The following is a 16,507-nucleotide window of genomic DNA, read 5'->3' on the forward strand; positions in this document are numbered from 1 at the left end:
CACAAAAGCATCCTTGTCTTTCCACAGTGTCAGTGCACCAAACATAGATTAGTGGCTATATATTATGTTACAGGGAAGGGAGACATGGGCGTCTCATCTGCTTCTGCTGCAGATCTCATGTCCTCAAGAATACACCTTAAGACTCTAATCATGGACTCGTACACTTTGCTGCTGTCCTCTGAATTAATATCCACCTGTTAAAACACAAACGTGATTCTTGAGTTGTTAGAGCAAACTAGAAGCCATATATGAACTGAATTATTCAATAGATCGCGTGATTCAGTGTGTTGGTTTTTGTTACCCAGGTGAAAGCCTTGAGCGCACGATTCAGGAATGTATTTTCAACCTCTTCTGGTATTTTCAGCATGTGAGCCATGCAATCTAATATGCATGTTAATGTTTCTTTAGGGGCCTAAGAGAAGATGACAAAGAGGGTTACACTAAGCACTTTGGAGCAATTTAACATGATACTGCTTTTGTATTAAATCTTAAACTGCACACAACATCTGACCTGATCGAGCGTGTTTAGGATCGTTTGAGCATCCATGTTGTCGGGGTTCAGGCCTTTGGCATCCTGAATAGAGATGACTGGCTCTTTAAGCTGCTCTAGCCACGCCCACATGAGTCCAGTGAGGATGAAGGGATCTCGCTCCATGCACAGCCTTTCCCATGCACCGCCTTGATTTAGCTCTGCCTGCATACATGAATAAACGTGTCTCTGTATTAATCCATATCAAGATTGAGTGGGTTTCTGTTATTCTATTATTATTACTATTTTGTCACACAGGAAAAAATATACATGGCAAAGACAAAAATGCTTTGGGAGTGGCTTTAAACAACACTCCATGCAGGTGTGGCTGTGAACTGCATACAGACAAAGCATTGTGGAACTAAGCTACATGCATGCTTTCTTTTTCTGCCAACACCACTACAGTACTGATGTGAGTTAAATACCTGCCAAGTCAAAACTTTGCTCTTGTGTTCCTCATGCCCATCGACAAAAAGGTCCACTGCCAGAGCTTGTGCCACAAGCAATCTCCTGGAATCCAGGGACAACTCTGACTGCAGGGTGATAAATGGCACCTCGGATTGTTCCTCTTCTTTACCTTGAGATTTCACCCCATTCATTCCTAGCTCTTCCCTCTGCTCAGCCTTCCATCTGGACAAAATGCTACCCTTTTTGGTAGGTTCATTGTTTCCCACTGACTCGCTACGTTGGATTGTTTTCCTCTTCACTTTCTTCAGCAGAATGGCTCCATCTTTTTGGTTCTCGTCATTCTTAACGCACCAGAGTGAGCCTGTTGAGTTGTGGGAGACATCCGATGCGTTGCTACTACAACCATGAGACTGGGAAGCGGGTAACTCAGATGGGCAAATGGACATTTCAATATTGCTCTGTGACAGCGAGGTCAGAGGATGCGTGAGAAGGTTCAGCTCTGACCCCAACCGTCTCAAGTCGGACTCACTGTAGCTCAGACTTTTACGATGGTAGAAGATGGGGGGTTCGTTAAAATGTCTTGGTAAAGTAGGTAAACCTGGTAAGCGGGGTTCCTTTATATCAATATCCATCTTCTCGATAATGCTGAGACACATTTCAATGTCATGGATATCAGGGGCCTCCAGAATATCTTCCTCAATCACCTGTCGATTTTCTGCAATGTCCAGCAGCAGCCTAGACACTAACTTAACAATCTTTGGCAGGTACCTCAACTCCTTCCTCTCATAGCCATGCAGCATATGTCGCTGACGGTTCAGGTACTGGGACAGAGTAACTGGATTGGATCGAGGCTCAGCACAGGAAAACACACTCCTTAAGGGGTTAAGGAATTGAACAAACTGTCTGACACAACGAAGCTGACCTCGGGTCTGGATGGAATTAGGGCGTTTGGCACGTACATATAAAATAGCCTGGTTAGCTGTCATTCTAGTAGCATAGGCCAAAAAACATGCTATCAGAACACCTGGAGGGTCAGAAAAGACACTTTGTTACCTCTGTGTAGTGTGCAGATGAAAGATTTTACCATTTCAGACAAATTTACTACATACTACATGCAAAGCTACCTGTTCTGCCGAGACCAGCGTGACAGTGGATCGCTATTTTTCCCTCTTGTAGCGCAAAGGCCATGACCTTCACCATGTCCAGCACAGTGGTGAGGCTGGCCACGCCATAGTCACTCCAACCAAAATTATAGAAATAAACTGAAATTGCAAAATGTTTTTGGTTAAATTTACTGAACTCCACAGCTAAATCAGGAATTTCATAAAGCACTTACTGTTATTTTCCATGAAGACCTCGGGGAGGTATGAAAATCCACTCTCTGGCTCCAGTGGATTGCCACAGCTAGCATGTTCACCAGGGATCTGCAAGTTGATCACTGTTTTAATACCATTCCTTCACACACACACACACAGAGAGAGAGAGAGAACACTTCATTAGTCTTATTTCATCTGAGGATTCTCAGATAGATGCTGAAAACTGCTGACCACAAAGTTGCGTATACCTTCTGAACTGATCAATAATGTTATACTTCTCAATGATTTCTGTTGAAGGTCTGGACATGGCAAGAAGGTGATCAGTAATCCTACAACAACAGTGAAGTGTATGTTACATAGCAGTGCCCACCTTTCTCACTTTACCTAACAGGACTTCAAAGAGACATTAAAATTGAAAACACCAAACTCAAACAGAGAATTCTGGTAAATTAACTACTGAAGTACAAAGATCGCCTACCAGGATGAGTAGAGGCCCCTAATGGCCTGTTGGTCATCACTCCAATAACTTGGGTTGTCATACTTGCAGGCTTGACCTCCACAACCGATCGAGCACTGCATATGCCCAGGGACAACATAACGTATGGCTTCTCCTACCATTGTGTACTTTGATCTGGGGGCTCTGACTGCAGTTATTATAGAAAAATAAAAGGGGAAAAAATGAAAAATATAATATCACACATTCATTTCTTTTAAGCTTCCATTGCTTAAATCTGTTCTCTAAATGTAAATCAGTGTTATTTGATTAGAGATTTGATTAGCGATAGTGTCAAAATCCTTTAAGAAGTCTCAAATACACAACTGTTGCACAGCACAGAGACTGTCAAATGTAGGCTGTACTGTAACACCTAAATAGTTAAGATCATCAGTGCTCACTTATAAGTGTTTAATCCTTGTTTGGCATCGCAAGTTATCAGCGGGTTGCAGTAAAAATAGCTACTGTTCTGGCATGAAAGTCAGTAAAAATACAACTGTAGCTCATCAGTTAATAACATTTTAGCTATTAAACTGAAGGGTTTACAGCATACTTACTGTATTCCATCAGAAATCCACCTCTTGTCTTTGCATGGGATGCCATATGAACAGTCACTTAGGCTGATGGTCATAGCAGGGCCTTGATCATGGATTCTAGAAAAATGTATCTCATAAATAACTGGATGTCAAAACTCATAATCATATATGACTGATACTGAGAGAACAAAAATATTTTTAGATATAACATGTTACAGAGAACTGTTTTCAGTAACAGTCAAAGATCAACATCATAAGTCACTTGCAGTCAAATGTAAAGCATATTAAACAATTTCAAAGGATTTACCATCAGCCATTATTAGCTTTCTCCCCCTTTTGCCTCATCGTATTACAGAATGTATTCTTACTCCTTAAAACCAGCATGCAGAAGAACTAAATGTCAAACAGCTTCAATCAATCAAACAATGAAAACTAAGTAAATAAAAGGAAAAATATCAAATCAGTTATTTACCTTCAGCAGTTGACTCACGAATATTCACAGCTGCTAGTGCCACCATTTCTGACATCAACCTCAACAGCTCTGACTGGCATTTTTCCATCCCCAGCTCTGTGTAAAGTCAATCCTGTGGTCTTACTTTATTTGATTTGTCGCAGATTATCTCCTGTGAGGGCAATACAAGTTCCCCTCGATGCTGTGTGCTCCTTTGTGAGAGTCTATCTATCCCACCAGACCGGGAATAAATAAATATGTGATATGTTTTGAAAAGAAGCAGAGAGTGTGTCCCAACTAGTTACGTGTACAAGATCCTTAGTCTGAATGTAAGGATATTCTTGACTCCTCCCAGATTAGACTACTAATCTTATCAGGAACTGGTATAAAATAGAGCCTCTACTCCTCAACCGAAACTTACACTAGCCACATTTGCATTGCCTTCTAATGATCTAATGCAAATTTTGCTTTTTAAAACGCGCATTATATTCACCTAACACCTGACCAGACCGGATTCTCACTATGTAGACTATGCATTTGATTAATCATAAGAACATTTTTAGATGTGAACAGACATTAAGAGATTTCTAATATCAGTACACTTAAGCTTCCAAACTCTGCTGAGACAAATAGTAGGACCTTAGTGGCATAGCAAGTTGGTAAAATCTTATTGGCTTATCTTGCTAAAGCTGGTTAGCTTTAGGTTAGAGAGGAGAGATCAGTTTATTGCGTGGAGCATTTGAAAAGACTTCAAAGCCAACAATCTCAATTTAATGTAAAATGCTGCTGTTCATATCACAGTCAAATTTGACTAAAACATCATGGACTTAATTATATCTAAACTAAAACTGTTTATTGTGTTAAGTGGGTGTTAAATTTTTCAGCATATATTAATGTAGGTAGAGCAATGCACCACTGGCATTCAAATGGCTGCATCAGTGTACTCTATTTTCACAAGGTTTTATATTACTTTTTACTATTTTCTTTGTGTTTATGTGATTAAATACACAATACGAGTAATGAGTAATATTTTAAATAACACCTAAAAATGCATTTTTTAAATTTTCAGTTACTTTAATACGCCAAATCCACCTGTGCGGTCTTGAGCATGTGACAGTGTCAATAAGTGGCAGTGGCAAATGTCAATAAGGCGAGATCCAGGTGAGTTTGATTATCGATGCATTATACCAGTAATACAGTGAAGTGTAAAGAAAAATATGAGATGCTGTCACATAAATGTATTGAACTTTTCACCTCCAGGAGTAACATCGGCGTAACTTTGTGCTGAACATTGGGGTCAAGATCTCTGTCTAAATACATAAATAAATCTGGGTAAATTCCCAGATGATTAAACATGCAACTATTTTGTTGCTAATACCTGAAACGAGTAAAGAAAATCAACAGCCTATATATGCAAGATAATTCAGAATTTTATTGAGGGGGTTATATTGGTTGGGTCTGATTATTGGGGGGGGTCATAAACCCCCTGGAAATTACGCCCCTGAGGAGTAAAATATTATCATAGTCAGGTTGTTTTTTTGTTTTTGATTTTTTTAATCCAGCAATGACACTGTTCAAACTTAATGAAATCGCTGTTTCTGGTCACAAGTGACAAAACAAGTGACTCCACAACACAAGAAATGTCTTGTGATCCCTTCAAACAAGCATGTGATGCTTAGATTTAATCTACACACTCTTATCTCCAACCATAAACATAACGGGTCCTTTTCAGTCCATTCTGCAAAAGCTAATTTAACAGAGTGCACTTCAGTGAGAAACCAGCTCTGCCACAAGCATTAAAGAGTGGATTTAAAATAAACTTACAAGTCTGCTTTATAGGTGAAGAAGAATACCGGGGATGGAGGAAATAGTCACAGTAAAAATGAAATAACTTACCATAAAATCCTTCATTATGTGCAATTTTCTAGTATTCACATAGTTTCTTGAGAAAATTGATAATGTATTTATGAACAGTGCCTCTGTGTATTTAAGGCGATAATTAACATTAATACATTCACACAAAGAGACGTTATTATGCTTTTCCTTATTTTACGTCATATATACAATTATGTGAAAAAGAAGGTTGTTGCAGAACTCTATGCAGTCCTGTGAAAAACTAAGACTACCACGCAATTCAATAGCTTGTGGATCACCTTCAACTAAACATTTTATATATGACCTTATCACTCTCTCACATCTTTGCAGAGGAATTTTGACCTACTCTTCTAAATAACATTGCTTTGGTTCATGGAGGTGTAGGTATTCATTTATGCACAGCTCTGTTGAGATGCTGCCACAATATTTTAATCATGTTGAGGTCTGCACTTTGACTGGGTCATTGCAACACATTGATTTTTTAAAACATTTTCCGCCCTTGTGTTGTAGATTTGCTTCTGTGCTTGTACATTGTCCTGTAGCACGACCCGCTTTCGGATAAGCTTTAGCTGTCAAATACATGGCCTCACATTTGACACCGAAGTCAATGATTGCAAGGTGTTTGGGTCCCGTGGCTGAAAAACAAGACCAAATCATCACCACTCCACCACTGTGCTGACAGTTGGTAATAGGTGTTTCTGCTGATATGGTGTGTTTGGTTTTTAGCAAATGTGGGGCTGGGCATCAAAGCATCAAGGTCTCTTCTTTCTGAAAGGAGGACTTCTTTCATAAGTCTTCTGGTTCTGTGCAAACCTAAGCCATGCTGTCAAGTTAGAGAGCACCTGTTCCTGGCAACACTTCCAAACAAGCCATACATCATCTGTCTTTTTTCAGTTGTATTTTCATGAACTTTAACTATACTAACTTCTGATGGTTTTTTCTGCTCTTAAGTCTGTATCATGTCATAGGAGTTAAACCCCCCTACTGTACAAAGCCTTTTGTTTTATGCAAATTTGCTCTAGGGATGCACTTTGCTCAGTGGCAATAGATATTTTTCGCAGACAGACAAAACAAAGATCAAACTGACAAAAATCAATAGAAAAGGTTACATTTAAGAAACAAGTAGCAAATTAGCTAGTTTTGTTTTAGTGTACATGACACGTTCTTTGTATAGAAGAGAATTAGGACCACATTTTTTCCTTCCAGAATTCTAAGAAAAAGTCAGAATTCTGACGTTTTTCTTAGAATTCTGGAAAAGAAAAAAAAGGATGTGCCCACTTTTCCTCTTCCGTAGCTTTGCCATTGTGTGGCCCTGGTGCTAAAAGAGTGAGCATCCTATACCGTTTATTTGAATATTCAGTTTTTCCTACAGATGGCAGCAGATATACATGTGTCCGCTACTAGAGCTCGGCCGGTAGCCCGCCTGTTCGTTGTATTTCTATGGTAACAAACGGTTTGGATAAAGATTTCCGTGCTCCACATAAGCAAAGTAAAAGGCCTTATGGGAAATGTGTTCTTTCGTGGGTTTGCCAGGCCAGTTTGCTGGCTTCACCTTCTACAAGTACTAGATTTCCCGATAGGCAGTGGGAGCGGGTGGGCGTTTTCCCAGCTGATAGCGTAGGTGCATGTCATTAAACCAAACGGACCATTCAGCTGTTTCGAACAAGCATGACAAACTAGCGGAAGAGAAGAAATATGATCTTCAAAATAAAGCACAAAGACGCGGATATTATGTGACAGCATCAATCATTTTCTATATGTTTTATACACTGTACAAAATATGTCTGTCCTTTCTTCTTTTTTTAATTACGCACACAAGGTAAAACAAATCGGCTATCACACATGGTAGGGAAGTTATTTTCCTTCGCCAGTGCTTTATTTTGAAAGTAAGAACCGGATTTGCGTACTCTTTCTCTCGCCTTGGCAATTGGTAGTCCTGCTCCCCGCACTGTCGCTCCGACAAGCCGGGAGAACGGAGAAGAAAACGCAGGAGCGCAACGATGGAGCGCCTGTAAGCAGTAACAGCGGACTCCGCTGACGAAGATAACTGAACGGAGTCATCTACATGACCAAAGAAACAAGACCGGCAACAAGAAACGCAAACGTAACAATCATGCAATTTAAATACAGAAGAATTTGAGCAACCGCTCCTTCTTCAAGGTTACACCGCTTGAAGACGCCCTGACATCCTCCTGTCGCAGATCAGCTTGGTTGATCTTCACCGGTGGCGATCATGTCCGTGGAAGAGCAGGGATACCCCGACGCTGTGCTGTTGATGGAGGCCGCCCCGGAGTGGTTGCGAGCCGAGATCGGGCGTCTCTCCCGGGAGCTGAGTGAGACCACGAATGAGAAGATCCAGGCGGCAGAATACGGGCTGGCGGTACTGGAGGAGAAGCAGCAGCTCAAGCAGCAGTACGAAGATCTGGAGATGGAGTACGAGGCCGTCCGACAGGAGCTCGATCAGCTAAAAGAGGTAGGCAGTGTATTAAAACAAATGAAATAAAATCACAGAATATGTAAAGATTAGAATATCATCCAGGATTAATAGGCCCCTAACATAAACTCTAAAACTATAAAAATTCTCTTCAAGAGTACATATTAAGGGCACATTGTCATTTTCATCGGGTGTGCAAACTCGCCACTATAATATTCAATATAGGGGCTTACTGTGATTTAATGTGTCATTAGGCCAGGCAGCTGCCTCTTCCTACAAGGTCAAAACTGTAAGCAGAGGAAGGGATGCTTTCTGTTCCCCACCCCCTCCATACACAGCACAGGGTATTCCCCATTTGACTGCCACTTTTATTTATTTATGCTGCAGCTCTTCTTAGGCCCCTTCTTCAAGACATTCATGTCTGGCTCAAAGCTAGAATAAGTCCAGTGTGTTTCCACATACGTTTATCTAATCAGTGCTTATCATGAGCAGATTTCCCAACTGTACAATTATGATTTTCAGTTCAGCAATACTTGTTGTGTTGTGTTCAGTACCAGACATAAAAGCAGTGCATTGTTTTAGAAATAACACTGTGATCCACAGATTGCTTGTAAAAGTTTTCTGTGTAGTCAGGCGAGTCCTGCAAACAAGAATATCTTGTTAAGCAGGGAAAGGGCGGGAGTACGTTTGAATTTTGAACCTTCCCGCTTAACAGAGGGATGAACAAATTTCAGAGGAAGCCAGATGAGTTGTGACCCTTTGGGGGAATGGAAGGAATGTTGAGTGCAATGGTTCAAGCTGGTCTTGAGAGTCAGATAAAGGGTGTGACTGTTTTTTAAACAGTGGCCTTACTTATTCCCTAATGTAATATCACAGTGTGTCCAATTTTCTTCGCTGGAGTAGTAGTTTGTCACTGCGTTGTGATTTTAGATGGAGAGAAGTATGACTTCAGAGTGGTTTGGCACAAAAGTCCCTCCAGCTGCTGTGTACCTCTGATTCTTCTTTCTCTGCCCACTCATGGTAAAAAAAAAAAAAAGTTTCCGGTACTGAGGCGGGCTTATTCATAGTTGCTCACATCCTCCTTTTAATATGGATTCTTCTTGTGTCCCCCTCCACTAAGCAAAACAACTAAAATGTGTGAGAGTTTCCTTCATGATAAACCCTTTAGTGCCTTGCCAGATCTCTGCTCACTGCTTCCTTTGCATTTCGAGACGCATGCAGAGATGTTTTCCAGCTCTCTGCTTCTCCCTCTTGTTTCTCCCTGTCTTCCCGTGGCCCACTCTCTTGTGGTTGTTAAAATAGAGAGGAGGAGGTCTTTGGGCTGTCTCAGCAACTGCTGCTTGGATTTTCCCATGCATTTCTTTCTTTTTTTTTTTTTTTGCCAAGAGAGGATCGCTTTGTCAGAAAGGAGTGACAGCTAAAAGCGCTGAATAGAAGAAAATAGATTAAAAGAGTAGTCATGGCAACAAACTAGAAGTGATTTAAAAATATGTAGAAACATTTTTAGAGATTTTCTTACTTTTTTCTGGCTATGCCTGTTGGAAAGAAAGGCATCGCTGTTAGCCTGGTTAGACTTGTAGATTATGGTTGGTCTTCTTTCTCTTTCAAAATGGAGCACAAACATTCATCTATATGGGCAGTAAATGAGATTGTTTGCGATGAAAACTGCCACAGTGTCGAGTTATGCTGGTTGCAGATCAGATGTTAACCTTTGAAAGACGATACCCAACCCCCAACCTAGTCTCTGCATATGAAGGGCAGACGAGATGCTATCAGAGGAGAAATACAAGCCCATTCTACATTAGGTAGTGGGTAACAAGCACAAGATAAGGGGTAAAATGAAAAGCGTCTGTCAGTCTCCACTTTAAGGACAGCTTTATAATTCGAGATATGGTTTTGTAGGACAAATGTCATATGATTGAGTTGCTTTTGTCGCTCTCGTTGATAGAACTTTCTTTTAGGTCAGACAGACCAGTGTGGTCTGTCAACAACCGGGACCAAAGCACACATCTTTGGTCAGGTATAAATGCCATGTTCTCTTTGGTACACAGCTGCTATTTGCACTAAAGGCGGCAATGTTTGGATTGTTAGTCTCTTTTCTCTGACTCGGATTGTCTGGCATATTTAGACGGTTGCTTAACACAGGATTCTGTTCAGTTACCCCAAACCTCCTTTTGCTTGTTGGCAAGCACAAACCGAATACAAAAGAAAGCGATTGAGATTTATTCGTAGCAACTCAAATGCCTTCATAACACTGCGTTGCCTTCTCAAGGACAAAAAGGCAAATTTCCCCTGTCACACAGCCAGTCCTGAACCCCTCAACAGCACACACACACACACACACACACACACACACACACGCATTCCTCTTGAGGCAGGAAGATGGAGGAATCCCGTGCACTGCTGTTGCTTAGTAACTGCCCAGCTCTTTGCCTTAATTTGAACAGCCGTGCTGATTCCTCAGCAGGTTCTGCTTTTTGCGTACGTTTGTGGATGACTGCTGAGAGATAAGCTTGGAGCTAGCTAGAATAGTACACAGGACAAGTACTAGAAGCCGGCATGCATTGGTTAATGGTATTAATACAATCTTCCTGCTGTTTTCAGCATCCTTTGTATGTTTAATGTCGAGTATATCATTTGTACACCTGGGACTCTTAGCTCATCTGCTTCCCTGTTTTCTCACTGCACTCCAGCTACAAAATGATCCTGCCTGATGCAGTGATTCATCTTCTGGTACATTATAATGAATGTGAGTCAGTTGGCCCAATGCCCTGTGCTACCTCAGGGAGACTTTGACTATCATATTGCTCAGACTTTATCTTTTTCATACATTTCTTTTTTGGTTAGGCTACTTTTCTTCTGATTTTTTTTTTTTTTTTTTTTTTTGGAACACAGTATGTTGTATCTAAACCAGTCAACAGCTGATTTGTACCTAACAAGCAGCCCTGATAAAAGCCTAGAGTGGCTACTAATAAAGATATGAGTGTGGACTTTGACCAAGTTATCACTTATTGCACAGGTTCAGTCACAAGGTGAAGTAGTTAATGATAGTATACCAGCTGGAGCAGGGTAAAAGAACAAGATGACTGACTCTACTGTTGTTCATATACTTATTTTAAGCTACTCACAGATTACATCATATGTCACACCTCCAGTCTGAGTAATGTACAGCTTCCTTTGTGAATGTGTGGAGAACTAGAGAGGTTTTGTATGCCCTTTCTGGCTTTTTTGCACTTTATAAATGTATATAAATTCTCAGGTGTAAAACTGATCTGCTTGCAGTTTTAATGTGTTTTTCAGCCCTGAATTTTTTGTAGAAAGTTAGGGCTCAAAAATACTGAACCCACCCTTATATGCTCTGAGGCCCCTTGCATGAAAAAATTTTAATAGTATGAAGGTCAAATTTTCCATGGAGTCACTAAATACACTGAAGTTATTGTACAAAAAAAGGGGGGGAAAAATCAGCTGATTGTGAGGGGGAACAGATCTGTTTGATCTTATTTCGTCATTCAATTGTACAGACGCCCTGTTCCTATCCTCCTAGTATACCAGCAGCATTGGAATTCAACCACACAATAAGAAAACTGAATTTTGTCAAGGTCGGTCGAACCCGGGTTCTCTGTGCTCGGCTGTTTGCCCTTTTGTGTGTTTCAGCTCACTGGGGTTAACTGGTCTTGAGTTTCACAGACGAAGAGAGACGGTTAAATGGCAGCAGGACACAGCGTGTGACAAAGGAGCGATAGAGAGAGGCGTCCCATTGTAGTTACATTTGAAAGGATCGGTCAGTTTTGTCCCTTTTGAAATGGCAAAACCACTAAAGAATATATACCAATGTCCCCAAACAAAGCTATCTGGTGTGACTCTAAGCCCTGTGTTGTTAAATGGGTTGGATACGGATTGGACGTCAGTAGAAAATACGAGGTGGACACAGATCCATCTGGTGCCTTGTATGAAGAGTCGTAAATAAAGTCACTCTCATTTGTATTGCCAATGCAGGCTATGTTTCATCACCAGCTGCTTGTCTCTCACTTTTAGAATCGTTCTTTTTTCTCTTCACACATTTCCTCCAACCATTCCTTTTGTTTCTCACTCTCTAAGCTTGAATATTTTCAATGGGCTTTCAATCTGTGTTATCTGGGACCTAATATGTGGCCTTTCAGTACTGTTTGGGGGTTTCTGATCTGCCCTTTTATCCATAATTTCTTTTGCCCAATGGCAAGACTGCAGTTAAGGGGTAATCTTTTCTAAATGGCACTAAATAAAGTCCCAAATCCCCTTCCCTCTGGGCATAAGAGGATGAATCCCAGCCGCTATGCGCAGGGCTTACGGCAGTCTGGGAGTCTGCCAGGACCAACAAAACTCAGCAGCTTCCACTGCCGGGCACAGGTAGGTGCTTTTTGGGTTAATGCTTCACAGAGGCTGTCAGGTCTTCTTGGGAAGCTGCCCTGTTCTTCCTTGTCTAGTTCATCAGCTGCGTCTGGTCCATAAGCCTACTCTAGTGGCTGCCAAGCTGAGCAGTCTGTGCTCTGGGTGCTGTCGAGCCTGGCAATCTATTCACCGAGTCTCAGTTTTACTAAAGGAGGGCAAATTATTGTAACTATCACCCACGCAATAAATTTACAAAGGAATTTCCACTATATCTTTTATGTTTCAAGATGAGAAAGGTCCACTAATGTATACAAATGTTACTTTCTGCTTTGCAGAAAGATGGCCATATTGTATCGCCAATATAATAAAAGAATCATTTTCCCTAGTTTTAGGTAAAATGACCCTCTAATCACGAATGATTTTAAAAGCTTTTGGCCCTAACTCTTCTGAACAAAATACAATCAGCTGCCTTCCACAGTTCACATACAGGCCACATTTACAGCAGCAGTGGATGGCTGTTCTCGGCCTCAGCGAGCAAACTGTTTAGAGTGTTTTTGGCCTGGACGTTTAAAGAAAAGTCTGTTTCTGCTGTGTACTTAAATGCAGCAAATTGAGGATTTCAAAAGCCCTGCTCAGGCAAGGGCTGATGTAGAAAAGATGCGCATGTGTTAGCAGTTTCTTGACTGTTTACACGGCTGAAGTTCCTCACTTTGACTTTTTTTTTTTGGCTACAGTAAACATGTTGAAGTTCTAAAGTAATCTAAAATAGAATACAATAATAGTTAAAAACAGTAAAGTTAACATTTCTCTATCTTTGCCATACTTAAACTTTAATATGCAATTCATCATAATCATAATCATTGTCACGCTTATGATGAAACTAAAAGTATATATTTTCAAATGTGGATTTTTAGAGAGATCTTCTGTGCATTCAAACGAGTCAGAAGTGCGTATAGAGAAGCTGTATGGCAACCCGGCATAGTCATGATTCTGCTAGTGTAATCCAATTACTGAAGACTAGGGCCAGATCAGGCAGGAGCCCAGGCTAAAAGCAGGAGATGAGGTCATTGTGACTGTATGCGTCTGACAATACAACATAGTTCACTCAGGCAAAAGGTCTCTAGTTTTCCGTCTCCTGAACTACATACTGACTTTAAACAATTCCAACTGTCAACAAAGAGCACTGTGTGCATACACGTGACTAGGCTAGATGTCTGTGTGTGTGTGTGTGTGTGTGCATACACAATAGATGCTTATTCCTTCACTCCTACATGCCTTCTTGTCTTTTCTCTACAGCTTCATTGTGTCTCTTGGATCGTATTTACATTTTCAGCAGCTAAATAAAAGAAAACCACCCCAATTAGTAGTTACTGCACTCATTTATTTGTTTGGTTTTCATAACTATAGTATATGGTTTTAAGGATAACGTTTCCTGTCAGTAAAACCTTGCTGTTTAAACTGTTAAAATTCAAGACATACAGTCTCTCTGAAAGACGTATTAGTTAGCTTTAGATCTATCAATTGTTGAACATGCAAAGGTATGACTAATGTCATATTTATTTATACTGAGGTTATGCTGTTTTATATAAACAGATGAATCAGCTAGGCATGTGGGTAGTGCATAGATTTGATTTTATATTACAAACCTTGCCTGTGTCATTCCTATAAAAGGGCCCATAGATTGACTCGTGGGGCTGGATCAGATTGCCCTCAAATCTTCCTTATCTACTCTGTTAAAGAATCCAGTCGACACGATTGGCACCCTCATATGAAACGCGTTAACGATCTCCAAAGCTTGTTTATGGCTTTGTGTTTTGATAATAAATCTTGGGTACAGGTTTGCTGTAAATCATAAGGCACAAGCGAAGCTTTGCTCTATCCAATCTCTTCTTCCTTCTATTGAAATGAAGTCATAACTCACCCCCTGTGCCCCCCCAGCTCCACATCCTGTTTACTTGCGAGGAGTCTTTTTATAGTGGATAGGAAGCATATGAAATATGGCTCTCCATCAGAGTGGATACCTCTTAGTGTATGAGAGGAAATCAGGTCACTTCTGCCACACCTGTCTGACAAGAAAAAAATTAAAATGTTAAAGAAATGTTTTATTTCCTTTTTTTCTTCTTTATCAAGAGAAATACGCCTGTACTGGTGTGTTAACATCAGCACTCATTATGGAGCGTTTCCTCTCAGAATGATCAGGGTATTACCACAGCAACATAGAGAGGAATTGAAATTTAATAGCCTTTTGAGTTACCGATCTTTATTTGCTTCTGTAGATCAAAAGCGGTGCTGTTTAACATTAATTTACAATTCCACTTGTACTGGAAGCATTTAACTTTTATCGGGCCAAGTCCAAATTTTCACATTTACAGCAGCAATTATAACCTCATTCCAATACAGCAAACAAGACGAGATTTGAAATTGCTGATGTCCTTTTAAGGACTCATTAAAAGAAAAAAAGATGTTGACATTTCCCATAACTGAGATATAGTTTATTCTTCTGGACTTTGACTTGTGCAGGGTGTAGTAAGTTTCCTTTAGAGGGTTATTGTTATACTTAGATGAAGAAACGATAAAGGTCGTTGTGCACACTTCTTGCTTAGTAACCTGATTGAAGTGCAGGAGCAAACTTGGAACAGCTATAAGTAAACGGGGGGCTTCACCTTCTTGCATACACATCTGTAGGGTATGCTCCACCCATATCCTCCCACTAAAGAGGACTTTTGTTTACAGCTCCTTGTCTGCAGATTGTCCCAGGACACACTATTTTGAAGCAGCCGAAGACGAGATCAGGGATGAGATCTAGACAGATAGTACCCGTGCAAACAAAGATCTCTATCTGGCACACCCCTCTGGTTCCTCAGAAATTCTGCATTGTCTGCTCATCTCAGTTATTCCCTGACTGGCAGAGTAGTGCTTCCTATCTCACTTAAATTAATTAAACCAGAGGGCAGATTGTGAAAAGCATCTTTGCTTTTTATTAGGCCATCTATTCAAACATTAGCAAACCCAATTTCAAAGGGTTGTCCCTTCACCCTGGGGGTCCTTTTAACTTTAGCACCAGGAAACAGCAGCATGTCTGCATTCTCCCCACACGCCATAATCACTCCCGTCACCTTCCTCCCTTCCTTCACTCCCCCAGTAGTAAATAGGCTAGTGGGTCTGGGTCCTCCTGTTCCAGTGTGCCATACCCAAGTCTCCTGGTGCCCACACTTTGAAACCCTCAGGCGTAGTTGGCCAGGGGAGGGAGTGGATAGAAGGGAGGGGAGATAAGAAGACGGAGCTGTGTAGTCGGGCAGGGGGCTGGCTGTACGATAATGACAACATTAGAGCTTGGGTTTGGAGAGATGAAAGAGTGGAGGGTTTTTAATTGGATATGTGCCGGTCTCTCAGCAGTCCTGCAGTCTTGAGAAATGGGGATTGAAGACATGAGAGGGAAATGCACGGGTTTCCTGTGGGAACCAGTTCACTCTTTTAGTTGGAATAGGAGTTTCTCTATCAGCTAGCTTAATGAGTTAAAAGCACTGGGACTAATTGGCTGTAATTTTTGTATAAAAACATGGTTTATTGCAGTATCTCATGAAAGAATTGTAGGCTCTTTTTTCCCAGCATTTGTTCAACTTTTAGGGGCTTTGTCTTATCTGGTTTTCAGTTTTATTTGAATTCTCTTTGTCAGAGAGGTTTAAGTGTTGAACAATTGATTAAGTGTTGCTGTGTATGGGGAAAAAATCAAAGAAGGCATTCTTGTCACTGTAAAAAGACAAGGCATTGTATGTAATCTACAGTCTTCATTTGTTCACAGATATCATCTTTTATATGCTCAGTGTTAGCATACTGAGACCCACTTTATTCTTTTCAAACTGATATGATCTCAAAAAGAAGACTTTACGCTCTGACTCAAGGTTTGGCCTCACTGGTAGAGAGAGTCTGTGCACACAGAATCATTTAAAAGATTTAATTACTGCAACTGGGGAAGGGAGGTCATTAGTTTCTGTCTGGCCAGGAGCAAGGCCAGAATCCCCCAAGAGACAGTCCTCTGGGTTTGGGATGGCCAGTGGAGAGATATGAGAAGGTGAGATAGGACAACACATAGAAGA

The 16,507-nt window shown here is 40.8% G+C and overlaps 2 protein-coding genes across 6 annotated transcripts in view; one reads left to right on the plus strand and one right to left on the minus strand.

The window, feature by feature from the left end:
- Positions 1-38: 38 nt before the first annotated feature.
- ptpdc1b (protein tyrosine phosphatase domain containing 1b) lies at positions 39-3,800 on the minus strand. Its single transcript, XM_039604322.1, has 9 exons — positions 3,755-3,800; positions 2,732-2,897; positions 2,502-2,582; positions 2,274-2,392; positions 2,062-2,199; positions 955-1,961; positions 512-694; positions 302-412; positions 39-194 (listed from the first exon to the last, which is right to left on the minus strand). Exons 1-9 carry the CDS (start codon positions 3,798-3,800, stop codon positions 63-65), a joined length of 1,983 nt encoding a protein of 660 aa, XP_039460256.1. The 3' UTR covers positions 39-62.
- A 3,630-nt stretch (positions 3,801-7,430) lies between these two features.
- LOC116331091 (protein bicaudal D homolog 2-like) overlaps positions 7,431-16,507 on the plus strand; it is a 41,621-nt gene continuing 32,544 nt past the window's right edge. For 2 of the 5 annotated variants that reach the window (XR_005609580.1, XM_039604249.1), the window contains exon 1: positions 7,431-8,081. Coding sequence is in view for 4 of the 5 variants with exons in the window: in XM_039604249.1 (XP_039460183.1) it covers positions 7,842-8,081 (240 nt within the window). In the remaining variant the exon portion in view is untranslated. The remainder of the gene's footprint in view (positions 8,082-16,507) is intronic. The other 3 variants (XM_039604250.1, XM_031753639.2, XM_031753640.2) reach the window with 2 other exon arrangements.

This window comes from Oreochromis aureus, linkage group 20 (assembly GCF_013358895.1).
Source record: "Oreochromis aureus strain Israel breed Guangdong linkage group 20, ZZ_aureus, whole genome shotgun sequence".
Lineage (NCBI taxonomy): Eukaryota > Metazoa > Chordata > Actinopteri > Cichliformes > Cichlidae > Oreochromis > Oreochromis aureus.

Coding starts and splice junctions, on each gene's coding strand:
- ptpdc1b (XM_039604322.1), bottom strand. CDS start 3,800: ATGGTGGCACTAGCAGCTGTGAATATTCGTGAGTCAACTGCTGAAG. Junction 2,898..3,754: donor TCGTGAGTCAACTGCTGAAG/GTAAATAACTGA, acceptor TAATAACTGCAG/TCAGAGCCCCCAGATCAAAG. Junction 413..511: donor TCCTAAACACGCTCGATCAG/GTCAGATGTTGT, acceptor ATCTTCTCTTAG/GCCCCTAAAGAAACATTAAC.